At 36.0% G+C, this 27,319-nt stretch overlaps 1 protein-coding gene across 2 annotated transcripts in view; it reads right to left on the bottom strand.

Moving 5' to 3' along the window:
- The window catches only part of LOC131034531 (uncharacterized protein C57A7.06), a 41,303-nt gene extending 18,014 nt beyond the window's left edge, over positions 1–23,289 (bottom strand). For both annotated transcript variants that reach the window (XM_057966034.2, XM_057966033.2), the window contains exons 1-7: positions 22,620–23,289; positions 15,591–15,972; positions 14,952–15,430; positions 14,474–14,695; positions 14,049–14,381; positions 7,746–8,120; positions 6,649–7,500 (exon numbers count right to left, since the gene is read on the bottom strand). In XM_057966034.2, coding sequence (XP_057822017.2) covers positions 6,649–7,500; positions 7,746–8,120; positions 14,049–14,381; positions 14,474–14,695; positions 14,952–15,430; positions 15,591–15,972; positions 22,620–22,964 — 2,988 coding nt within the window. In that variant the 5' untranslated portion in view covers positions 22,965–23,289. The remainder of the gene's footprint in view (positions 1–6,648; positions 7,501–7,745; positions 8,121–14,048; positions 14,382–14,473; positions 14,696–14,951; positions 15,431–15,590; positions 15,973–22,619) is intronic.
- Between the last annotated feature and the right edge of the window lie 4,030 nt (positions 23,290–27,319).

The raw sequence follows: 27,319 nt of genomic DNA, 5'->3' as shown, positions 1-27,319 counted from the left end.
GTTTTTCGTCAACCTATGACACTAGCTCCTAAAGCCTAGTAAGGTGGAAAAGTTTAAAAATGAGCTTCAAGGGAAAAAAATATGCTTCACTTGTAGAGAGCCATGGGAGCTAGGTCACACATGTTTGGGAAATCTATGAGGACTCAAAGGTAGAGGAACATAAGCCTGAGGATGTAGTTGATGAGGTGGTACATGAGAGCAAGGGAGGCAAAGACTCACCGGGAAACAAACTTGCTACACTTTCAGGTGCACCTAGGTATTATCCTTTTAAAGTTAAAGGAGTCATACAAGGACACAGAGTTACAATCTTAATTGATAGTGAGGCTACCCTCAATTTTGTTGACGAGGGCTTGGTGATTAGGATGGGTTTGAGAACAAATCTCGAGGGATTTAATTTTATTGTGGCTAAAGTGTTTACTACTTAGTGCAACAAAAAGCTTCGACATCTTGAGATGACCCTTGTGCGAGACATTGAATGCAAGATGATTTCAATGTGGTTGGCATTGGTGAAATGGATTTGGTTTTGGGTGTGCAATGGTTGCAGTCACTTGACAAGTTGACACATAACTATCAAACTATGGAGTTGACAATAAAATTCGAAGGCAAGGAGGTGGTTCTTCAAACCCAATCCAATGGGAATCCCAAAATTGTTTCAACAAAAAGGATGGAGAGGCTTTTCATAGAGACCAAGTGGCTTGGGTAGCAAAGTTTGTAATGTCCCCACTTTGAAATAGAATTTAATAATTAATAATAATAATAAAATTAAAATTCAAAAGAATAAAAAATAAAAAATCATATTAAAATATAAAGAATATAATTAAAATTTAATTAAGTTAATGAATGGTCATTATACATGAACTGAAAAGTTGCGACTCCCTCAAACATGAGATATACAAGGGTGAAGAGAACCTCATTTGAGGGAGGAATGCGGAAGGGAATAAGAAGTGCAGATCTGATTTTAAAAAGTGCAGAACTGATTTAAATAAAAAAGTGCACATCTGATAAGACAACAATGAGTTGGCATGACCCTTTAAATGGATGTCTCTTTTCGAAGAGACGTGTCTCCTCAATAAAATAGGATAGTATAAAAGAATATGGAATGAAGGGAGGAAGAAAAGACACAAGCAGAATCACACCAAAGAAGACATTCAGCATATCGAAGAAGAAATAATTCTGATAAAGAAAATAAAGGAATTTCAGATCAAACATCTAGTCATCCAACAGCAAATACAACAAAGGAATTAATCTTCAGATCAGACTTTAAACAGCAATCTGATATTATTTTCAGATCTGCCCTTCTCAGCACACCATACTCTCACAACCGCTAGTGGTATATATATACATGTTGCTTATGCATAATAGATAATGCTTAAGTGTATGATTATATTATAAAATATAAGATATGCCTAATTGTCTGAAATCCATCTTGTGGGGAGGGCTTGGAGTGTAAGCAAAAGGGGTTTAAGAGAGCTAAGTAAGTAGGCCATCCTAGAGTTGACCATAATGGCTCGAGGACCACAAGGCACTTACATAGAGAGCCAAGTAACCCACTTACGACCCCCGCCCAACTCCACAAGATGGCAAGAAATGGCTTTGGGCGGACCCATCATGTCTCTCCTCCAAAACCTAATGTGTTTGTGTAGTATTATCGATAATATATAAATATGATGTGGTATACCTAACCCTAATGATTGAATATATATATATATATATGCATATGTTGTCTATGTCATGATTGCAGGATTCAAATCCAAGATCGCATCATTAAAGATAATATTTACTTGGTAAGATGTAACCCTAACCCTAATTTGTTGTAATTATGATTTTGCGGCAAGTTAGGAAGGGGTCATTATAAATGGTATCAGAGCATGATCCTACAAGATTGAATCAATGAATTATTCTAGTCAATGAGAAGGAATCTAACAATATGTGTATTCCCGTGTTTACATATATCCATGTGTATGCTTCCAGTTTTTATGTGTATGCTCTGTGTTATTCCATGTGTGTTTCCAAAACCATTTCATATTGGAAGTCATTTTGAACACTCCATGATCATTGCTTGAGGACAAGCAATCTTGCGTGGGGCAAATTGTAATGTCTACACTTTGAACTAGAATTTAATAATAATTAATGATAAGAAAATTAAAATACAAAAGACTAAAAAATAAAAAATTAAATTAAAATATAAAAGAATTAATTGAATATAACTAAATATAATTAAAAAATAATTAAGTTAATGAATGGTCAAAAGACATTAAAAGTTATGACTCTCAAACATGAGATATAAAAGGGAGAAGAGAACCTCCTTTGAGGGGGGGATACAGAAGGGAATAAGAAGTGCATATCCGATTTAAATAAGACCTGTAGATCTGATAAGACAAATGAGGAGGCATGACCCTTTAAATGGATGTCTTTTTTCCAAGAGATGTGTCTCCTCAATAAAATAGGATAGTATAAAAGGGTATGAAATGAAGGAACGAAGAAAAGACGCAAACAAAATCACACCAAAGAAGAGATTAAACAGATCGAAGAAGAAATAATTCTGATAAAGGATATAAAGGTATTTTAGATCAAACCTCTAGTCATCCAACAGCAAATACATCAAAGGAATTAATCTTCGGATCAAGCTTAAAACAGCAGTCTAATATTATTTTCAGTTTTGCCCTTTTCAGAACTCTATACTCCAACAACTGCTGGTGGAATATATATACATATATAATGTCCCCTAATGGGACCCTCTTATATTAAGATCTGTCCATAGTGATTACAATAGAGGGACACTATTGTCAACTAAGCTTGGTCTGGACCCTGCACAACAGATTAGTCAGCATTTCCATTATGCCTTGATAGACTATATATTCAACATTCTTATATATTGCATAGTTATATGAAGGATTCAAAAACCATTTCTCTCCCTACACCAATTCCCATTATGGAGCTCAAGGAGAATCACCCAAGGTGCCTCGAGTCTATCCCTCTCCAACAAGCCCAAGAGCACCAAGGACCTCATCAACTTGGCCTCTTGGCCCACACTCGGGGTTGCCGTACCTGCTGGAGCCTAGTGCTCTTGCTTCCTTGTATTCTCCCTCCATAATTGGATGGTGAGATTGAAAGGTATTACAAACTCCATCACATAATTTACTTAATCGTCATATGAACAATTAGTGATAGAAAAGCATTATTAAACTGTCATACATATTGCAGTCTATATTAATACTACTATTAAATTCTGCATAAGAACATTATCAGGCTTCATATATTAAGCATACATATTCAACTCATCCCCATGCATACCACCAAGAACAAAGATGTTACTGCCTGTAACTTAATAACAGTTGTGATCTGATCCGATCCATGGTGATGTCACTGGATGCTTTTGATTCCTTTCCTTTATATCTCTCAATGTGAGGGAGAGGTCACACCTCTTCATCATGAATGCCCTTTGGCAAGAAACATGCCCTTTCCACAATTAGCACCCTTTGAAAGAGTGGAACTCATCATTATATCTGCCCTTTGAAAGGGACACAACCTTTCACGATCAGATCTGCATTTATTTAAATCAGATCTGCACTTCTCATTCCACAATTATCCCCTTCTCAAATGACGTTCTCTTCTCCCTTTTATATCCAATTTTTGAGGGAGTCGCAACTTTTCCTTCCATGTCTTTTGACGGTTCATTGACCTAATTAAATTTAATTATATTATTTTATATATTTTTTTTATTCTTTTGTATTTTAATATTATTATTATTTATTATTAAATTCTATTTCAAAGTGGGGACATTACAATATACATGTTGCTTATGCATAATAGATAATGCTTAAGTGTACGATTATATGATAGAATATAAGATATGCCTGATTGTCTGAAATCCATCTTGTAGGGAGGGCCTAGGGTGCAAGAAAAAAGGGGTTTAAGAGGGCTAAGTAGGCCGTCCTAGAGTTGACCATAATGGTTCCTAGGACCAGAGGGCACTTATGTAGAGAGCCAAGTAACCCACTTACAGCCCCCACCCAACTCCACAAGATAGCCAAGTAACCCACTTACAGCCCCCACCCAACTCCACAAGATGGCAAGTGTATTTAGGGAGATGAGACATTGATGGGGAAAGCAAGTACAAGCCGCCAAACAAGCAAGAGGGATGTGGTAGACATCCACTCTTGGGCTTGGTGTAGAAATGGCTTCGGGTGGACCCATCATGTCTCTCCTCCAAAACCTAATGTGTTTGTGTAGTATTATTGATAAACTATAAATATGATGTGGTATGCCTAACCCCAATGATTGAATATATATATATGTGTTGTCTATGTCATGATTGCAAGATTCAAATCGAGGATCACATCATTAAAGATGATATTTACTTGGTAAGATGTAACCCTAACCCTAATTTGTTGTATTTGTGATTTTAGGGCAAATTAGGAGGGTGACATTACAAAGTGTTTAATTATAGATACAAGTTCATACAAAGGATGGGAGATCTTATCATGTTGACATCCGATCCATCTTAGATAAGCATAGCAAATTGTTCAACAATATTCTTTCAAGATTGCCACCAAATAGAAGTTTTCAACATGTGATTGAGTTGGAAACAACAAAACCAATCATCAGAACACCTTATCATCATCCTTGGAGGCACAAGGAGATTGAGAAGGAAATTAAGGAGTTGTTGGATGTAGTACATATACGACCTAGCTCTAACCCATTTTTTTCTTTACTGGTGTTGTTCATAAAAAGGGATGGTACTATGAGGATGTGCATTGATTATACAGCCCTCAATGAGAAGACAATCAAGAATTGCTATCCCATTCCCAAGATCAATGAGTTGATAGATGAGCTTTACAATGCAATGTACTTTTTCAAGAGTGATCTATGATCGAGGTATCATCAAATAAGGGTTAGAGAAGAGAAGGTGCCCAAAACAGCTTTTAGGTGTTATTGTAGGCATTATGAATTCTTGGTCATGCCATTTGGGTTGACTTTCCTGTCACATTTCAATCATGCATGATCCAGGTATTTATTTTACCATGTTCTTCAAATGATCCTCTTCTGACAGGTAACAGGTGGTTAATAAACTCATTCATTATAAGGATTGAGTGTATCTTGTTCTGGAATCAAAGATGAAGTAGAAAAATCTAGAGGCATGTCGTGACACACCACCAGCTGATCATTGGGGTACTATATGACATATAAGTCGGTAAGAGAGCATTTTTCATAGAAGGGACTGAAGAGTGATGTTTTGAGGCAGCTTAAGGAGTATTGACTGTGTGGGGGCAGAAATGTTAAGGAAACAATCAGAAAACACGGACTATATGATCGCCCATAATCTCTCTGATCTCCTTAATAAAATCTTGGGAATTTGCCTCTTCCTTATCACCTATTGCCCTCTTCTTTTCCCTTTGCTTGTATCTTTGATCCCTGTCACTCATCAATCCACAAGCAGGCATAAAGGTGGCTCTAATACCACTGAAATATACCAGCTTAAAATATCTTGCAATACTTAACAGCAGAAAAAAAAGTTCACAATAGTATTTGCCCAGTTAGGATTAAAATCATACAACTCAGAAATGATATCTTAGATCTTCAATAACTCAATACAAGGAACAACAATAGTTACAGTATGGTTTTATCAAATGGAATCAAATTCTTCTAGTTTTAATCTTTTATACCAGGAACACATCTATGCACTATTCAGGTGCTCAATTCACAAGAAACAATCTGAATACACAGACAATCTAATCATCCATTAAATATTGGTTGAATTTAAGCCAGCCGAGCATTGACCACTGTAAACTGCGCAAGGGCAAAAAAGTTTATTAACCATACCTAGTCCCTTACCTAATACGTGCATGGATGGCGATGAAGATATTGCGTGTGTTAAGAGGCACAAGCATCAAGGGCTCTATAGATTGAGGTAGGCATAAGACAAAGATCTTATTTTGAACATAAGGGTCCACTGAAGATCTCTCGGATCAAATCAGATAAAACTGATGTGCAAATCAGGGCAAGGACTTAGATGGATTTTGCAATTTTCAGATTGATTTCCAACAGATGTAAAAAAATATCCTATGAGCAAATTAATCATTGTAAATTTTGGATATTATATTTACTGTTAGCTTTCCTAAATTTGCACAAAAGTGTCTAGTCAGCTCTTTTGATAGTTTTAATTTGTTTTATTTCCAAAAAAAAAAATTAATTCTGGAAGAGGGAGCAGTTTTTTATCCTATTTTTAGAGAGATTCTGAAGTGATGAAAAATACGATAAGGTTCTGGCTTTGAATAGCACTTTAGTTCTGTTTTGTCTGCCCAAGTCAACAGGTATATTAAATGACCATGTCTGATTTCCACTTATTCATTGGTAACTTGTACTTTGGGCAGATCTATTTTGCAAGTTAATGTACTCAGAAGACAGTAGCTTTTTTATTTACGTTTCCATCTGATGATTAAATTATTTTCTGATTGCAGAATCTTCTTACTGTAGTCCAAATTTCAAAATTCCTAAGTATATGTCAGAAAAGTGTGCAGTTTGTTGGATATTTTAAACATCCTACATAAACCTAAATTTGATGTAAACCATAATTATTTCTTCTTTATTCAGAAATTTTAAAAATACATGAACAACTTTATATAAATAAAAATGTTGTCTGCTGACCTTTTTGTCCAATTTCTCAGAAATGACAACAAATTTGAGTTTTGCATCCTTCCTTTTTCTCAATGCCTCTTCCCTTTTCCTTTTCTCTTCTTCTTGTTGCTGCAAGATCCAAGATGGCAACCCTTTTTTCTGCTGAATGTGAGTCCACTGACCCCAGCCAGGGAGAGAATCAACAATTTCAGACGTTGGAACCTCTTCATTCACTGCCTCAGCCTTTGCCTGTTCAAATTCTGCTTCTACATCATCTGCTGCAAAGGCACGCTGAATAAGATCTGCTTGTGATCCAACACCATCAATAGGAACCATTCCCTCGGGCATTGCTTTTCTTTCTGGTTCCTCTTCACTACCACAGCTAGAATCAATTTTATCAGGACTCTGTCGATGATTACTAGAGATTTCATTACTGGAAATTCCTGGATCTGAAATTTCTTTGACATTTATTTTACTAATCTTACCAAAATTCACCTTTGCACCACCTGCAATTGAAACTGCATGACTGATCGTCCCATTCCTCTCTTGCACATTGGGTACAATTTTACCTTCATTTTCTTGTTTGCTTTTTCTTTGTTGCTTCTTGTGATTTTTTGCTGCTCCCACATCTATTTCAGCTGGCAGTTTTTCACTCATTTTAGCTCCACACTCACCAAAGAGCCATTTGTTACTGTTTGGAACTTCTGATTGTGTACTTTTCTTTGCCTTGGAAATAAACATTTTTTCTGTAGATTCTCTATTCAATTTGTTAGAATGAGAATCAAACAAAACATTTTTGTTTACACATACATCTTGCTTATTGGAACTGCCAACATAAACAGGTCCTGCTGTTTTTGTCATTGTTGGAGCCACTGAACCTTCCTGCATTATTAGAATGCTATCATCAAATTCTGGCAATTAAACTTTTAAAAAAAGGGTTAAAGAAAAGCAAATTGTTTATATGTTATCAAGGCTAAAGGTACCTCTAAATAATCATCAAAATTAACTGGTCTGTTAGTTTGCATCTTAAGAGAATGCAAAAAATCTTCACTAAATTAGACTTATTATCAACATGAAAATTTAAAAGAAAAACACAATAAACAATATATTAATAATGAGAAAATTACCATTCCATGTAGACCATAGAAATCTAAGTTGAGTCCCTCGGGTAATAACTTATGGTCAGTTTCCACTTGATTTGTGAAGCTAGTGTTATTGTGGTTGTGCATTGAATCTTGTACCATGTCGTTCTCAGAATCATCTTCACTTCCATCACCTTTATCCACTAGCATATCTTCAATTTCAATTTTTGATTCTTTAGGATTTTTCTTGTTGCTATTCTGTCTAGTCAAGTCCCCAAATACAAGTCTCCCCTTTTGAGAATCATTAACTTCTCCATTGCCAGCATCAGTGTTCTCAGCTCTCAAGGCAGATTCATATTCCTCTAGAGCAGTAACTGCTTCATCATGAGCTTGTTTCTTTCTTTTTTCCATTCCTCGCACCTGTTAAATATGAACCAGATGATCAGATTAATTTATAGATCATATATCTTAACACCTGAATTATATGTCAGGAATACCATAAACATATGTCACCATAGTAATTAACAGATATAACTGTCTTTACAAGGCACATGGCCAACTTTTAATATTTTCAGAATATGCTTAAATGTATACAACAACCAACATGCCAAACTCATCCAACTCTCAGTATGTTTTACATAGTACACGGCAATGGTTCCAAACAAATAAAACTATGTCAATCACATCATGATCTACAATTTCCTAAAATTAATGCTATTCCCTTAAAGTACCTTTACTGAGTGCTGTTGCCCGGACAAGGTAATCAAACAGCTCAACAACATAACAGAAAAATTGCTGTTCGAAGACAAGATGTCATATCCATAGAATGATACAAACAGAATTGAATAATGCTTTGAAAAGCAGATGAAATTTGACGTGATGAGAAGACCACTAAGAAATCATGACAACTCTATGCAAGTTTCTAACAGTTTTGACTGGGGTTGGCTCAAAAAATTTTGCTAAGATAGGATATATTTGAATATTTTCAAAACAAACGGGTGGTGCTATTCAACCAAATAAATCAAATATTAATGTATCCAACATACTTATAGGATGGAGTCAAAAGAGGAATTAAAAACAAACAATAAATGATACAATAAAGATATGAGAGGAATCAAGTGAAAAAAGGAAGATTATTAATATAAGTGAAAAATTGATTATATTGTTTGACAAGATATCCAATGTTTCACACCATCTATCAGGATTTCATTCCAGCTGCATTCTGCTGCACTGGAGTGAAATGCCTGGCAAAGGAATGAGACTGGGTGAACATATAAGGCCTCTTCAGCCAAATAGGAACCCTCAGAAATGGCATTTAAGAAAAAGAGCATCTGTGCTATGTGCTACACATCTCTAAGTTATGTTAAGAGAATTGAGCAAAAAAGTGTACTAGAACATGGCAAAGCAAATGAATATAAAGATCAGAAAGAAAAAACAATGACAAGAACATTTTGGCAGAAGATAACAAAGGAAAAGAATACGATGACAATCATCGATGAACAAGAAACGTTGGCCAAAGACAGTTTTAGCAGAAGACAAGATATCAATGAAAAGTAGTATGTAGAATTTTGCACAAAGCATTATTCTGTACAAAAGGGAACAATAGACCATGCAACAAAAATAATTGAGCCAATCCCAAGTGATGACAAGCAATAATGTGCAATGATGGACCTAAAAATGATGGCTAATTAAGGTTGGTAAAAGTAAAATATGCAGGTAAACAAAATTGCAAAATAAAAACAACAATTGTATGACAAAAAATAGAAATAAAAGAATTCTGAGTAAGCAAAAAGCTAGAAAAGGTAAGCTTAATTATTAAATTAATTGTATGGAAAAACATTTAGAAAAATTCATTCAAGGCAAGAAGAAGTTTAGGCAGAAAGCTAGAGGTGATTTGTCATGACGAAACTTCTAGCCAAGGCATAGATATACTCTTATATTTAATTGTCTTTTCCAAACTTTGAATCATGGCTTCTAGCTTAAGAACGGCTCTAAAATGTATACAATTTTTTTAATCCAACCTAGATTTCCCTGTATTTGGTTCAAAACCTCCTAAAACTCTGTATTGATTAGATAAAACCATGCAAGCTCATAAGACCAGTTGATCCAATGTGTATGAACATCAATCAAATATCTTTGAATTTTTTCCCACCAGATAGGATTTAACTATTTCATAGTAACCAACATCCCAGTGTATATCACAAGAATCGTGTGAAAAACATCCACATAAAAATAAACTACCTGCTGAGCTTTAGCATATGAATAGAAAGTGATTTTAAAAAGAGGAGTGTATAATAACAGATATATAATAGTGTCTCTTCAACAGTTTTCCTTGAGCCACGGTCAGGTCAAAACAATCAAGTCTTCAGAGAGTAGACAAGGCTGTTAGAACCAGATCTTCAGTAAGTAGCCAAGGGTGTTAGATCCCTGTCACCAAAAGTGTATCATTTATGTTTGTGTTAATAGGTTATTTATAACACATTGTTCGTATAATATGTTATGTCATTTGTTATGCTGCAGGGTGTTAGGTATTTATTAACGAGTTATGCAACCTTGCAGTTAATGTTGTAATTAAGTTTGCTTGTTGAATTGGTTGGTACAGGATAAATTAAGAATTAACCTTATGTATTGAAATATAAGATTATCCAGGCAAATTTAATCTATTATATTCTTATAGCATGAATAAATTTTTACTCTCTGGTCGTGCAAGTGATATCAAAGCTGCCTAAGGATTGATGGAGGTTGAAGCAGCAGTTTATGGAAGAAAGTGTACCAGGCTCGGCCTTCAGCAATTGTGCTGATAGTTTTCTCAATTGTCTCTCCCAATCTAAGTCACAAGCTTCGCCGAATTTCAACCATGAAGTTCGAAATTCAGCGAACTTCAAAACATGACTTAAAATTCGTCTCATATTCGACCAAGTATAGTGCATAATTTTTTTTTCAATGAACTGTACTCAAAAAAACGTTTTTTTACCACTTCTATTCAGTGTTTTCCCCATTTGGGCAGTTCCAGGCACAGACATAGAAATCCCTCTGGCAGGGATTGGGGGGTCAAGATTAACAAATTATCACCGGCAGTCATACTCAAGCAAGGCCAAGGTCTGTGCATAGGTGGAGCCGCGGAACATAAGCGAAAGAAAGTTTTGTGCATCAAAGCGATTCGGCATTTTTAATATTTCTTAAATGTCTGATGTTAATTTAAATCGTATTAGAGTTTTCCTATGTTGAGAAAGTCTTATGTAGATTAATATACATGTAAAAAATGTCTAAAGATGTCATCCTACTACGCATATCTAAAATAGTTATTCAAATATATATATTATAGTTGTATATTTGATATATTTATGATTTATATAGTAATAATAAATAAATTAAAATTTTAAACTTACTTATATTATAATATTTTAAAATTTAACATAATATATAATATATTCAAATTAATATAATATTATTTTATTTTTTAATTTATTATTTTAAATATTTATTATTTATATTTTTATAAATAAATTTATATAAGACGAATTTAATCCGAATTTTTTTTTTTTTATTTTCCTCCTCGAATTTTATTCAAAATCTAATTCGAACCTTGTGACTTACTCCCAATGATCTGTCCTGAAAACCTTCAGCTTCATTTCTGCCTTCGATCCGTTGTAATAATTGGTGGTTGTCCATTGTTCAACAATGAATCCCACTCAAAGATGCATGAATGAAAAAGGTATATGTCTTACTTGGAAATATTATACTTGTGGATCAAGCATTGAAAGACACAATTGAAGATCTGTCTTGGATGTTGAAGTTGGAAAACCTATGTTAAATTTTGGATGTGTGATACCATGGATTTCAATTAAGTGTGGACGAGTGTACAAATAGGCTGTGCAGCATAAAGAGCTTGCAGAAATTACAGGGCATGCCAGCAAGCAGGCCAATCTTGTTTGTCGCAACTTTTTTATTTATTTTTTTATGCCTGACATACATTTCCTCTACCATGCCATACACATTGATGTAAAGTATGCTGTGCATAGCATTTTTCTTCCCTACATTGCAAAATCTAATGAAAGCAAAGTTTGTTGAATTCTGATTTAAATGCACTTCATGCTAGAACTAGGTCTTGTAAACCTTGCAAATCCCAAATGTAATGTGTTGCAACCATAGTTTGCAGATTCAGTGAGTATTCGCCAAGTCTGTGAAAAATCGTGCTCAAAACCCCTTCCCAAGCCACTTGCGAGTTTACTCGCACCTGTGCAGAGGGAAAAAACTCGCCAGGTAACTCACCCAACTCGCCAGAAAACTCACAGTGAACTCGCTGGAAATGCAGGCACGGCTTCACACACGGTTATGGTGCGATTTCGCATGCGGTTTTGATGCAATTTCACGAGGTTTCAAATGCCATTTTTCGCTTCAAAACCCTACCTGTGACTCAAACGATTTCACAGTCATTTGGGTGACAACCTCAGTTAATTTTCGTGACTGGAGCAACATTTTTGAATCTTCGATTGTTCAATTATTATTTTTATTTTCTTTCCGCATTTTCAACTGGAGCAACATATTCTGCCCATTTCCACAAGTTTCTGCGGAACACTTCTAAAAAATTCCAGCATTTTTTAAAAAAAAATCTACTCCAGCGGGATACCTATGTTGAGTTTTTTTTAAGATATTTGCTGTAAATGGTGACATAAGGAGCTCTTTATAATCAGTACAATAAGGTTATTGATGTACTTTCAGTTGAACCAGATACCTTTAAAATGAAAACTTTTATCATGTCACTTATAATTTCTGCTATCAGTATTTTTAGTGTTGCATCTGGTGGATAGGATATAGAGGGGTCAAAATGTAGGATGATGGACCATTAACATCTCAACTTAGCTTCTTGCACAAAGATTGGTTATACTGCTTGAAAGGCAGTTTTTATTTGAGTGGATGTTTTTCTTATTTTTAGCATTATTTTGGTATTTCAGTATGGTAGTTGCAGTTCTAACTTGGCGTGTCATTACAATTTTGACATTTCACTGTGTGTGGTGTTCAACATTACCAATGTTGTGTTTGGTTTTTGGTTTTGATTTTTGAGTGTTGATGCAAAGCAAGAATCTGACAAGTGCTGAAGTTGTATTTCCCATCTCATGAGTGATAGAGGGTAAACGTAATCTTCATGATCAGTCTAAAAGTGGTTTCTTATTTTGTACCATCAACATTTGTTGTTGACTGACAGTATGGTCAGAAAATTATTGTGATGGTTTTGTGCGGTCTCAACAATTGATGACGGTGTCAAGTAATTTGATTTACTACAGGTTCAATGGAATTCCCCTGTGGCCATTGTGATTGGGCAATAACATATCTTGCTCACATTGCAAACACTATGGATGGTTAGCGGCAAGTTGTTATGGTCTTCAATATGATCATGCTAGGAAGGCACTGGATGTACAAGATTGACAAAATTGCTCACTGCAGAATGTGGAAAAAAAATTCAGGCATCAGGAAGGATGCATACACGTGTCAACACAAGTTGATTACTAGCAGAAAATAAAGGACAGAGTTTCCGAGTTGCAGGGTTGGGTGGTTGACCAAATCCATAGATGCTCCAGATCATCTGGGTTATTTTTTTTGGATCGAGAGGGGATTGTTGTAACCTTGTGATCCAAAAGTGTTTTAAGTTGTGTTAAAGCATAGGTTTTCTGTAACCTATTATTCTTTACAATATGCCTTGTCATTTATTTTATTGTAGGGTGTTAGGCATTTGTCAGTGAGTTATGTACTGTTATTATTAGCTTGGTATTTGGGTTGGTTGCATGGGAAGAATGAAGTGATGGCTTCATAAGGATATGTATTGAAATGTAAGATTATTCAGCAAATTTAATCTATTTAAGTTGATATAACCTGTGCATTTTTTGCTCTCTGATTCTAGAAAGGCAAATGATAGGATTTCATGGTGCTATCCTTGTCACAGTTCCTGAGCTTATTGATTTCCACCATTCGTGATCTATTGTCTACAAAAATGAACAAATCCAGAGGTAATGATTTAGCTCATTAGCATACATATATTCCCAAGTAATCCATACAGATATCTTGTTATATCTACATAACTATTTATTTGCCAAAAATATACAAAAGCTATCCAAAACTAAAATTTATTTAATAACAAATGCCAGTAGCTATGCCTACAAAGTTTCAGGCGACAAAAGAATAATTTGTTATCTCAAAAACTAAAAAAAGTATCTCAGAAAAACGAGGCAACAACTGAGCTAAATTAGCAAGCAATAGTTAAATTCAATCTGCTTCAAAAGTATCATATTAATTATAGAATGCAACTTTGAAAAAAACCTCGTAATGGCAGAGACTATGGAGGAAGCCTACCATAAAAGGTAGAGAAAGAATCCCTGATTTTGGAATGTCTTCCTCTTCACCTTCCAAGACCTTCAATGTATCCTCTTTGGCCCTTGCTATAATATGGGATTTCAATTTACCATCTGAGCCAGGAAGAATTTCTGCATTGTAGTCATCTTCACTGCTGCTCTCATCACTGCTACTATCATCATTCATAGAATGAATTTTCCTTGTCAAAAGAGTGTTCATACGTAGTTGCTCAGCTAAGGCAGCTTTAGTCCCCTCATCTTGTATCTGTAGTCCACGCTTTACTGCTCTCTTTGCCCACTTTGATGTATTTTTGTGCCTCAACGTCATGCGTTCCTGTACTCCATAACAAAATATGCTACCATAAGCACCTTTAGACATTCAGTAGCAGGGAAAATTTCAAAATTATGAAAGTTTTATTTGAGTACCTCAGCACGCTTGAATTCCTGCTTCATAGCATATTCCTTTGCAGCTTCAGGATCATTAGATGTGTCTCCTAATCCAGCTTTTCGTCTTTCCTTCTTTAACAGGCGGTGATATGTCTTAGACTTTATTTTTTTAATGTGTTTTGCTTTCAACTCATGGCGAAACATAAGGCTCCGCATTTTTGCAAGTCGGCCCTGTCGTTCCCGTACTTCTTCAAGAGTAACCTTCAAAAGTTCAAACCATCAAGCTTTTCACAATTAATAAAGTTAAATTTCAACATGTCACATGCATATTAAAAATAAAGATTAAGGAACTTCTAGCATTTACATGCATAACTGGAATACAATGAAAAAAAAAGAACATAATTTTAACATGTAAGAACTTATATCTGTAAAATTTAATGAGAAATTTCTTTTCCAAGTCACGAACAAAATTAACATATACACAGATAAATAGCAGAAATAGCATAAAATTGCATGCCTTATTTAATTCAAGCAATTCAGCTCCATCTTTTGTCTGAGCTTCAACCACACCTGCATCCTGTAGCAACGAGGCAATATCTTTTTCCAAATCTGTTGTTGGCTTGAAAGCAAAAGCTATAGCCCCTGTGCCACTTTTCCCTACATCTACCTTCTTAGCAAGGTTGACGATTGATGCCTCTCTATTCCTTTTTACAAGTGGCTGCCACTTCTTAATTTCTTCTTTTGCATTTGCATAAGCTGCTTTTCTTTCCAATCTTGCCTGTACAACCTTAGGTAATGGTGCCTGTACGGGAATAGCATTTTTTTCTAGTTGATGCATCCTCCTTCTAAGTGATCCAAAGCCTGAATTCCCATAAAGAGGGGCCATCAGGTCCTGAACACTCAGACTTTCAGTCAGACGAGATGCTTTTAGGTCCAGGTTATATTCAGATTCTGGATACGCCTCAGAAATAACAACTTTTTTCTTCCTTTTCATACCTGATCAGAAGCAGTCCAAAATCAGAACTTGTAAGCTGTAAGAATTGATCTTTTCAACATCTGAGAGATCAAGAATCATATAGTAATCTTTAAAGTGGGGAATGAAGCTTTAATCTGCGGAATTTTATTGTAGTGTACAAATATATAGTGATGTAGTTACCTTCAAAGGCATCCAAAGCCCTTCCTGTAACATCTTGGAGCATTTTCTGATGCTTCTCATCATCATCTTCTTCTCCTTGCCCTTCTTCTTCTTCCTCTTCATTTTCTTCTTCTTCTTCGTCTGATAAAATTCCCTGCTGTTTCCTTCTAGCAACCACTTGATCCTGCTCATTATCTTCTTCATCACTCTCAAGCCCAAGTTTGCCTTCTCCACTTAGTTCCTCAGATTCACTCATTCCATCTTCCTCATCACTATTGAAAACCACACGCGATGTCTGTTTTCCCTTCTGATCCACTTTTATCATCCCTTTTGCATCAAGATCATCTTCTGAATGATCAAGATCTTCACGACCAAATACAGTATCTTCATCGATTTCCTCATCCTACAGACAAGCAAATGATAGAACCTGTCAGTGTTTAAGAAAGAATATCATCTAGAAGAAATATGAAAAATCTCAAATAAGAATGGCACAATGGGTAAAGTAGGCTTATGCAGTGACCAAGAAAGAATTTGACATAAAATATTATTACTAAGCAGGGTATTATAGCTTAAAATGGTAAAATAATAATAACAAAATCAATAGCAAGGATAACGCAATTTAAAAAGAACATGTTAGTATGCAATATTTGGGAGGCATAATCATGACAAAAGGACATATTGCTGAAACTAGGCTAGTTATTTGCGAAAAGGAAAAGAAAAATTAAGTGCTCCACATGCATGGATGCTTTCAACATTGGCCAATTGAATATTTTTGGATCCCAAATGGAAATTTCAAATTTCCAAAAAGTATAAAGAACAATGAATTTATTACAAACATGGTCATAATAGCTGCCATCACAACCCCCAAGCAACATAAGGAAATTTCAAGGTAGGAAGCTGGCAAACCATACTGAATTGGTAGTTTATGATTGCAAATAAGTTCATGCAACTGACCAAGATATCAAAGATTAATAACTTCCAAAGGTCCAACTTTAAGTCGGATTTATTCCAATCCTTTCTTTGGCATTATCGAAATGCTAATTTTACTTATTATCAAAAAAATGGAAGATTCTTCACCAGCGTTTAATAAATTATTTATTACAATATTCATACTAGTCAGAAAAACACTAGAATTAATCTGATTACAAAGCAGCAACTGCCCAATGAGAGCAGGTGGACCTTCATATAAAGTAACGCTAATGAATCACTGACCTTACCATGACTGAGAGCCTCTCTTATCACTTGCATGAAAATATTGTGAAAAGAGATCAGAGAATGTAGCAAAGAGATGAAAATTTTAAACTACATACAGGGAACAGAAAATCTCGGTCTGATAGGTCAGCTCTATATGGATTGCAGCCGTGCACAATTATGAATCCAAAACCTTAGTTAAGTGGCAAACAACACCTGCAAAGATCATCTGGCTCAGACAGGTTTAAACTTGCATCTACAGACATTCAAATTTAATCCTCTGATGGAAAACAAAACTACTACTCAAATTTCAAATATAAATGAAACTTCCATTCCGACAGCAGAATATTGGGATCCTTAGATATCAAAATTATGTAGTCAGCTGTAGAATATTGTTAAGATGGCAGATCAGATGGCCGCATAAGCAAAGATAAATGTTGAATCTGCTATAAATATTAACATTCCAAAAGCAGTATAAATTATTCCATGTAGCTCTATTAGTAATCCAAAGTTTGAACTACAGAGGACCTCAACTATACTAAAGTTTTTGTCACCCAAAACCAATTTAACAGCAATTTTTTTCAAGAACAAGAAGGAATAAGGTTTCAGAACACCTCCGGTACAGTATGGAGGATAAGACGACAGAACTGTAAACCCTAAAAGATCACCTGCAGAATCAATTATGTTGGATAAACAAAATATACATCAAAAGCCCAACCAGAAAGAGAGAGATGGTAAATTTATAGAGAGAACAGCAGATGGAGGAATTGAAAAGCATAAAAAAGAACTACTTGGTTAAACAACATGAGGTAGCCCATAAGAACCTAAACAATTCCGATTACAAATGAAACTTCGATTCTACCATCACAACTGCGGGATCCTCATCATTGGAATTAATTGTTAGTCAGTGTTATTAAGATGACGGATCATATGGTTGCATAAACAAAGATACATGTTTGAGCTGCTATACTGACCTTCTAAAAGCAATAAAAATTAATCCATGTGACTCTATTAGAAATCCAAACTTTCGACTACAGAAGACATTTGTCAGCTTTACTATAGATTGTGTTATGAAGAGGCAAATTTTAACAGAATTGTTTTCCAAGAACGAGAAGGAATAAGGTTTGACAAGACTTCCAGTAGAACATGGAGTATGGGTAAGACATAAATGTAGCTCTTAAGGATCACCTGCAGACTCTATTCTGTAGGATAAACAAAATATATAGGGAGAACCTGAACGATGAGAGAGAAGCATGGAGAACATATTGAGAAAGGGCAACAGGTAGAGGAGTCAATGAGTATAAACGAGAATTAAATGGTCAAAAGGCATTTGTTAGCTCCTAAAAGCCTGAAATACAAATGTGAGAACTAGAAAGTATAGATACTAAAGGAAGGACTTCAAAGGCAATTAAGTTGCATCAAAAAACTAAGGATGCTCTAGCAACAGGATAACGAGCAAAATTGTGATATATGAAATGTGTCATAAGGTCAAGCTCCACAAAATAATTCATCACATGGAGTTCAAAGGGTTTGTGCTCCCCTGAAAATAAAATAATTTTGAACATAACGATGTATAATATAAACCAGTCATGGGATTAATATGAGACAAAGATACCAGAGCATTAGAAAGCACATATAATAAGCTTCAAGAACATCTGAGCTTCCACTATGTCTTCCTTTGTTGAAGAACAGGGATTTCTGGGAGTTCCAATTGCCTTATGGAATGCAGACATGTCAGAAAAAACGAAGAATGACCTTGAACCAGCTGGATCAAAAACAAGTCAAAATTTTAGGAAAAAGGTTCCAGCATTTATTATGGGCTAGGGATGCAGAATACATAGTGTAATTCCACAACAAACTGAATAATGAACGTGCATCACAGATGGTGATCATGGGTGTAGACTTCAATAGAAACTTGAAGATGCTAATGAAGAAAAGGGATGCTGACCATGACCATAGATAAAAGTTAATAAAACCTTCAATATAACCTTATACATGACAGTGAAAGAAAAAAATGGGATCCTGAAGTTCATGAATATTACAATTCTGGCACTTTTCCCACAGGAAGCAGATGCTACCTCATGGAGAAGAATTAGACACAGATTTTTGTTCAATAACACAGACAAAATTATTATAAAATCAACAGCAAGAAGATTAGTTTAAGTGTTAATTAGAAGAGTTTAAGAGTGCAATTATGACCAATCTTGTTGATTTGCAAGATGGCATGGAACAAATAATGATTAATATTGTTTACAAATGAGGAGAAGTATATCTTGCTAAGACAGGTAAAATAGAAAAGAAATTCAAATTCTCAATTAATGCAAGTTGTGCTACAAGAAGTGGATGCACAGGAGGCAGCATTGACAAATCTACGCAAAGATTGTGAAAAAACAAAAAAGAAGAAAAGTGGCTGTACTCCAAGGAATATCGTCACATATAAAGGTCCATCAAAGAGTGAGGAAGTCAAGGTAAGCACCTTCTTGTTCAACAAAACCTCCATTGTGAAATCTAATAAGTTCCTTGGTTAATTTTAGACACACACAAAAGTAGTCAACTCTAAGCTTTTAATGAAGATGGGATATGATGGCAAAGGATGGCCAAGGAATACTCATACCCATTGAGGTTGGGAAAAGACCACCATTTGGTGGCCTTGTGTTTGATGATAGTGAGGTTGGAGGATACTCCAAAACAACCAAAGCAAGGCAAGCTTGTAAAGGTGAAGACTCCAATCACCTTCACATCAAATTCATCCCAGTGAAGGTAATAGCATTGCTCACTGAATCTTTGCAAAGCCCAAAATGATTGTAATGTTTCACCAAGAAGTGGACAGCAAGCACAAGAAGCAAAGGACATGGTTCTGCCTCAGGAGGGCAAAGAAGCATTTACAAACAAATGGTAGAATAAGTAAAGAGGAAGTGGAGAGATAGCACTCCAACTTCACCACTTGGTAGTCCCTGAAAGGTAGTAAGCAAGCATCAAGGTATGAAGGAAAGGTGCAGACACAAATCTTCCATCATCTATACATGTTATAGGCAGAAAGATCTTATTAGATAAGAGCAATCATTGTGTGAGCATGTGCAAGTGAAAGCAAATCATTGTTAAAGGTCCCAACATATTTACAAAAGTTGGACAAAGATGGAACCACTCAACTAGCATGCAAAAGAGAAAAGTCTAAGCACACTCCAAGAAAGTGAGAAACCACATGATTTGAAAACATGTCAGGCCATAGTTATTGCAGCTATTGCAAGGTTAGTGGACATTGGGATAACGATTGCTGTGAACTTCATCTTCATATTCATCTTCACCTAAGAATGGCCAAGTCAAGCAAAGGCAGCCGAAGCTAAAAGAAAAGAAGAAGAGCATACAAAGACACAAATATCAAGAAGGAAAGAGCATGTCACATGTATCCTAACCACTATTGGAAGTAGATAATGGTAAGGCCGTATCTTTTGATTCTTGGAGGGACTACTTGCATAGATTGCAAAGTAGATACTTGTGAAACATTTCAGTCACGAATATGAGCTCTCACCATCTGTCTGAAGAATGCTTCTGCAAGGAAGGTGGAAGAAGAGTCACTGCAAGAGAGTGGGAGTCAAGGGAATTAGAAGGCAACACATGTAGCATGTATTCATTTATTGTCACTTTTGATCAGAAAGAGGGCTCCATTTGTAAATGGAAGGCATAGGAGCAGGGCCCTAGATCGTATATTCCTCTCTTCGAAATAGGATAGGCCATCACACAAGGTATAACATTACTCTTGGAAAAGAGGAAGTTGTTTCTTTCATGAACAATCTCATACATTTTTTATGAACTGTACAAGACTGAAGATGTGTGTTCCGCTTCCAAAGCTTGGTCATGGCTCCACTCTTCTAACCACAAACTTTGTCAAACAGCTTGCAAGCAATCTTGCCATACACAAAAGTTTCAATAAGATAGAATATAAACCTTGAAAGCCAAAATAACTTTCAGCCACTCCCCAGTAAGACCTAGACCCTGGTTTGAAACCTAAATGATCAATAACTTTTGGAAGATTATACTCATATAAACCCACAAGATGTTGACAAAAGGATTCCATACAGGTACTTTTTTCCAATTGGTTGCAAGCATTATAAGAGATAGATCTGATACTTCCATGGTTCATGACGCTGAAAATCATAAGTTGTATACTAGAATAAAACCTATTAAGAAGGTATTCAAATCAAGAGGTCTTCAGGATATTGACTGCATGAGCCATACTACCATGGTGTATACCAGACTAGACATTGTCCATGCAATGGTAGCTTTGAGCAGATGCCTGAAGAAGCCAATGAGTGTTAGAAACTCTTCTTGGTACAAGAAAGCAACGGAGATTGATACCCTTGCTCTTCATCCATGTTTTTTGTAGACGACAAGTGGGAGATTGTATGTAAGGTGTTGTATATCTTGCATAGATATTTGAAAGTTATCCATTAACGTAAATTTGGGCACCACACTTGGAGAGAGAATTTTGAATTCTTATATTGACATTAATCTTGATAATTGAGCCCCCTTTGTAAGAGCATTACGACACAAGAGTTACATTGTAAGGGCATCTATGATGGAGAACTTACTAAGGCATCTTTGACTCCTATTTTTAACCCTTTCAAGGGAATCTTGCAAGGTGGGAAGTTGGATTCATTGTTGCCCAGAAAATGGAGAGAGATACACCACCTATTGTCTTCCACGTTTCTAGGTCTACAAGGTTCATGCATGAGGAATTGGATTCAATGAGCCCCTTGCATGTTTTCACGAGTGGGGTGGATGGGTTTGCATGGGTAGTTTTTGCACATGTATTTGTATTACCACTTGGTAGTTTGACCAAGCATTGCCTATAAATACAAGCTCTTGGATATAGTAGTTGAGAAGTAAATGGGTTGAAGAAGAGAGTACAGTCGAAGCATAGCTTGAAGAAGTAGGTTGAGCACAGGAGAAATTCACTCTATTTGTAATATAGTAAGAGGTGCTGTGTTTTTGCTCGGTTTTAAACTTTTATAAGAAAAGATTTCAAAGAGTAAATCTTGTATTATCTTTGAGTGTATCATAGTTTAATTTCGTTGCATTGCAATTTCTATTAGCATAACTGAACATAGCTTCTAGGTTAAGAAAAGTTCTAAGCTTGACAGTGCGTTCACAGTGCCTAATTCACAGCAGTATAAATATTGCAATTTACCATAGTCAGCAGACAACGCCATCATAGAAACAAGTACCGCATCCCCCATTTCTATCTACATCCACATATCCACATTTTCTTGCAACTTTATTTTTCCATAACATCACCATACCCTTATTCATTCACCAACACCTGTGCCAGTTCCCATTACCCCACATCTCAAGGTGAACACGCAATATCCCTTAAGAAAAGAAATAATCCTATCAGACGGCAATCTACCTAATGGCTGGAAAACAATAATTTAGTTGTAATCATAGTTTTACTAGTCTTGGAATTTTAGAGATGTACGGCGTTTGCTATTAGAAAAAAGAGTCATCTGCCGCAATAATTAAAAACTAATTCAACTGACCTAAGCCCACAAGAATGACAAATGCAGAAAAATTAAATATCTAGCCCAAATCCACAGGAAAAAAAAAAGAAGAAATAAAATGGTGTGAAAAACAAACTGTGTCATCCCACGCTAATTGGGCGAGCCCAGTAGAATACAAACGTGGCCTAATATGTAAAATTGACATCCAATTTTGAGGCCAGTTGATGCCCCCAGATTGTGACTTTTAAGCTAAAGGTTTCCAGTGAGGTACCAGGTTTCCGAACAAGAGAGAGAAAATATGCATCATTGACTGAAAAATCTTAAATTCTTATACTACACAAAAAAAAAAAAAAAAAATTACCTCAAAATCTGAGGGCAACTCATACTCAAGATTATCTACTTGATCATATCTTTTATTTTTTTTGGTATCTTCTTGCGCTGAATCCTCCTCATACTCATACTCATCTCCATCAAGTCTGTCTCCATCATTCTGATCTTCTTCATCATTGCTTATGGGATGAAAAATGTCTATCTCTTTTTTAAGAGAAAAAGGCAGGCGAGGAACCCTGCTCTTTTTGGAACCCCCGCTCTTGTTCTTCTTATTTTTGTTCACCTTGGGCGGAGGACGAGGCAAATGAATGGGAGATTTCTTCGCCAATTTTTTGCCTTTAATAGGTTGAGTTCGTCTTTCAACGATTCTAGCCATGGTTGAAGACGAGTAACCCTAATCTGTGCAATTTCATATACCAAACACTACATTAACTTGCTATTTATCAAGTGGGTACTCAGAAAAAATCCCATCCCAGCAAATCAATCACTCGTATCAACTAAGGAAAGATCTGCTGCAATTATAAGATATGAACTTTGCCCGTTGGATCTGCATTTGGAATTCAGGGTTTTGCTTTTGAACCAGATTTGAAGCATGGTGTAGTTTGGTTTTCGTTTTTTCACTCCTCTAGACAACCTCTCGTGGTTTTTTTAACTCAAATTTGAAGTAGGGTTTTAGTGGGTTTTTTAATACGATGCAAAACGATTGATTGCATGTATTTGGGGCGTCAGATGTTTTTTTAGCCGAAATATAGCAGAGCCCTAAATTAATTCTTTTTATTCTTATTATTACTAGTATACTTATATTTTAAAAAAATATATGTAAAATAATGGTGACAGATATCATATAATTATCTTGTATGTTTATTAGTTGTCAAGAAGGACATGGAGCTGAAGGTTTTGCAAATGGGGTTGCAACCAAGTGGGTTTAACCTTGGAGGGAACTTCGTGGTTAAGCGCACTTGAGTTGGTGGGATGGGTGACCTCCTAGAAAGTCCCAATGTTTCACTCTTGTGACCATCACCTAGATGCAATGAGTGCTAAGTGGACCATTCATTCTCACGAGAGATGGTTTTTTGTGAGCCACTACTCATGAAATATGGGTCAATGAGTTTGACTCAAACACTACACACTTGTTCAATATCATAATGTTGCATTCTTTCACTCTCATTAAAGATGTAACAATTTCATATACTTAGAGAGACAAGTGGCAATGATTCTATTTTATTTAGAATAATAAAATAATACTTGTAGAGAAACTAAACATGCATGAATTCGATTATTATAAATATAATTTTTTATTTAATATGCTTTATTTAAATTAAAAAATGGTTTTAAATTTAAATTAAAAAAAAAAATTAATTTATTTTATATTAAAATTAAATTTATTAAATTTTAATATAGTATATTTTTTTATATTAGATATCGAGAGTCCAAAATCAGAGAGTTTATACAAAAAAGAGAGCGGGAGGCAGAGCCTCAACCGCCAAACTATGAAACCAGAGAAAGTAGCATATACAGTTATCTCCTAATTATATCAAAATATGGGGACGCATCAGAGTATAACACTATTGGAGAACCTCATCCTGGTCCTCCAACCATGTGGTCCAACCTTGTACTCCTTCCATCCATACCATCTTCTTTCTTGCTAGGATCTGGGAGCACATCTCTATCTTGTTGAAGGGAGGAGGCCTGCTATCCTGTAGATCCTTTATCAGCTTCTTTACTACTTTATCAAAGGGGGTTTGATTCTCTGCAAGCCTGGCCCATTCATAACCATCTTGCATCTCATAAACAAACATGGTTGCTCTGTCATCTTTAAGGAATCGCAAGAGTTTGTTCCACTCAATGTTCATCAGAAAGCAAACCTGCACAGCAATTTTGTAATGTGTGAGTTTTTTTAAAAACTCAGTACATTCCCTAGTATTGCCTTGAAACTTCTCCTCATTCCTAAGTTTCCAAATAAACCAAAGAATGTAAGAAGATAGAATTTGCCAAACTAGATTAGCATCCTTCCTCAGTCCATGAATAAAACCAGTAATTATATCAAGAGTGTAAACATATTTTGTAATAGAAATTCCAAACATTAACCAAATTTCTCTAGCAAAAGGGCAATCAAAGAAAATGTGGCACGCAGTCTCAGGTTTTTTGCAAACAAAGCACCGATCATATGCAGTTTATTTATTCCTAGCAGGTAGTCTGTTCAATATAAGTTGCCACCTGAAGCATTTGACCTTAGGGGGGATGGGGGATCGCCATAGCTTCTCAAAGGTTTTCTGCCAAGTGTGGGGGGTATGGTTGGCGTACCACAGAGTGTTGATATGTTCGATCACCGAGGTATCACTATTGAGTAGGGTATAGATAGACTTAGCTTTGATCTTAGGGAGGGTGGAGCCATCCTTCCATAGGAATGTAAGGTACCTATGAGCGTCTACTTGTGTGCTCTTAGGGAGATTAAAGGGAGTGCATGCATTTTTAATCATGTTGTAGGTCCTCTTATGTGATGCAGGGAGATCATACTTATTGCTAAGAGCCTCCCAGCTGATAAGGTCATCGTGTTCTAGGATGTCCATAATATACTTGATTCCTTTATCGTGCCAGTGCTTAACAGAGCAACCTTGGGTTAAAGCAAGGGGTTTAGAGTTATGATGTAGGTTCCACCATATTGACCTTTCACTGTGGAGGGTATTGTCACAGTTAATGCTAGAGTTGTTAATAAGACCATGGACATGCTCTCGGCTTTCCAGATGGATTTAAACACCTAGGTGCCTTGGACAAACACAGGGAAACCGCCTGCAATCAAGTCACTGAACGGGAGGGCTTTCCAGGATTTGGCAGTTTTGGGAACACCATTTTGTATGTTACTTTTTATGACAATTTTCCAAGGTTCTTGTCCTTCCAGTGCGTGGAATATCCATTTGGCTACGAGGGAGATTCCTTGCAGCCTAAGATCCTTAAGGCCCAGCCCACCAAGTTTTTTGTCTAAGTGACACCAGGTCCACTTGACCCCGTGAGCTTTTCTTCTACCCTTTCCATCAGACCATAGGAATCGTCTGATAGCCTTTTGGATTTCAAAGACTTGGTAGTTGTTGAACATCCACACAGAGGAATAGTATATGCTATAGGAAGAAAGAATTTTTTGGTAGACTTGAATCCTACCAGCAAGGGAGAGGACCCTATTGTCCCACTTGTTGAGTTTTCTGTCTATTTTTTCCTTGACCCAACTCCACATGTCTCTAAGAGAGGGAGATATAGAAAAGGGAATACCAAGGTATCTAACTAGTTTATTTGGTCCTGCCCATGCATATCCAAACTGGTGAAGCCAGTCCGGAGGGTTGTCTTTCCACCCAAGTAGAATGGATTTGGAGCTAGAAATCCGGGCTCCAGATGCTCTACCAAAGGTGTCAAGTTTTTTATTAAGGGAATCGATATTGTGCCTTGAGAGCTTTAGGAACGATGAGGTATCATCAGCAAACTGGATGTTGATCAGTTCAGAGTCATCCGGCATCATAATGCCTTGGACTTTGGGGGATAGGGTGTCATCTCTAAGGAGATAGTAAAGGGCATCTGATGCAATGACAAACAAAGCAGGGGCAAGGGGGAAATATAGTATATTAATAATAAATTAATCAAAGATATATATTAATTTGTTAATCAATTTATTGTATTTTAGATTTTTGAAATAATAATATGAAATATATTTTATGATTTATCATTAAAATTGTTTATACAGTTTGTTAAATAGTTTAAAAATATATATTTAAATTAAATAAATCTTTTATTATTATATATCATATTTAATTTAATATTATGTAAATTATTAAATATAATTTAAAAGTAATATATTAATAATAAGTTAATTAAAGGTACTTAAATTATTTTTAAAGTATTTATTATAATAAATTTGATTCAATAGAAAAAAATGGTTGTGCAATCTGGCAATCATGAGAATTACCGAAAAGGCGAAGGAGGGAGAAGACACGCTGGGGTCGCCTCAACATCTGGTAGGGTTTCCCCTCTGCAGGAACGACCGTGGGAAACTATGAAGAGTAAGAAGACCATCAGGGCGATGGAAGCCTGTAATTTGCACTCTGCTTGCTTCATTCTAAGGGAGGGAGTTCTTGCTTGCTGGGGATCGACTTTTGCTTGCCCGTGGTCGGGTTTTTTGGGTTGCCGCAGGGTTTTTTTGCAACCCTCTTTTGTTTCTTATGCTCTGTGTTGTCGTTGGGGTTTGTGGGGTTTGTGGGGTTTTGGGGTTGGGTTTTCCGCCCCTTTTATTTTTCTTCTTTTGGTATTTTCTCTGGATCCATGGAGAATAGAGGAGTATCCTCTTCTCACATGGTCTTTGGAGATCTGGCTATGGCGGATCCATCTCATTTGATGCATGCATGTGGAAAGGAACATGTTGGTCATTCCCAATCAGGGGCAGGAATTTCTTCTTCGAAAGAGCCTTTTTCGCATGAAAAAGGTGAATGGTTGTTTGGAGAGATCCCAAGATCGCCCAGTTCTGGTTATTCAACCTGAGCCAATTTCAGAGGATGTTGAGTATTGGTGCAACCATGCTCTCATATGCAAATTCGTCGGTCTTCGCCTCTCTATACCTGTTTTAGAGTCTTGGGCACACCGTGTCTGGAATCCTGAAGGAGACATGGAGCTACTTATGGCAGCCAATAACTATTTTCTAGTTATTTTTTCCAACCTGGCAGACAGGAACAAGGCCTTTGAAGGTGGCCC

Source organism: Cryptomeria japonica, chromosome 2, assembly GCF_030272615.1.
Source record: "Cryptomeria japonica chromosome 2, Sugi_1.0, whole genome shotgun sequence".
NCBI classification, from domain to species: Eukaryota; Viridiplantae; Streptophyta; class Pinopsida; order Cupressales; family Cupressaceae; genus Cryptomeria; species Cryptomeria japonica.
This window is presented reverse-complemented; position numbering and strand designations above follow the sequence as displayed.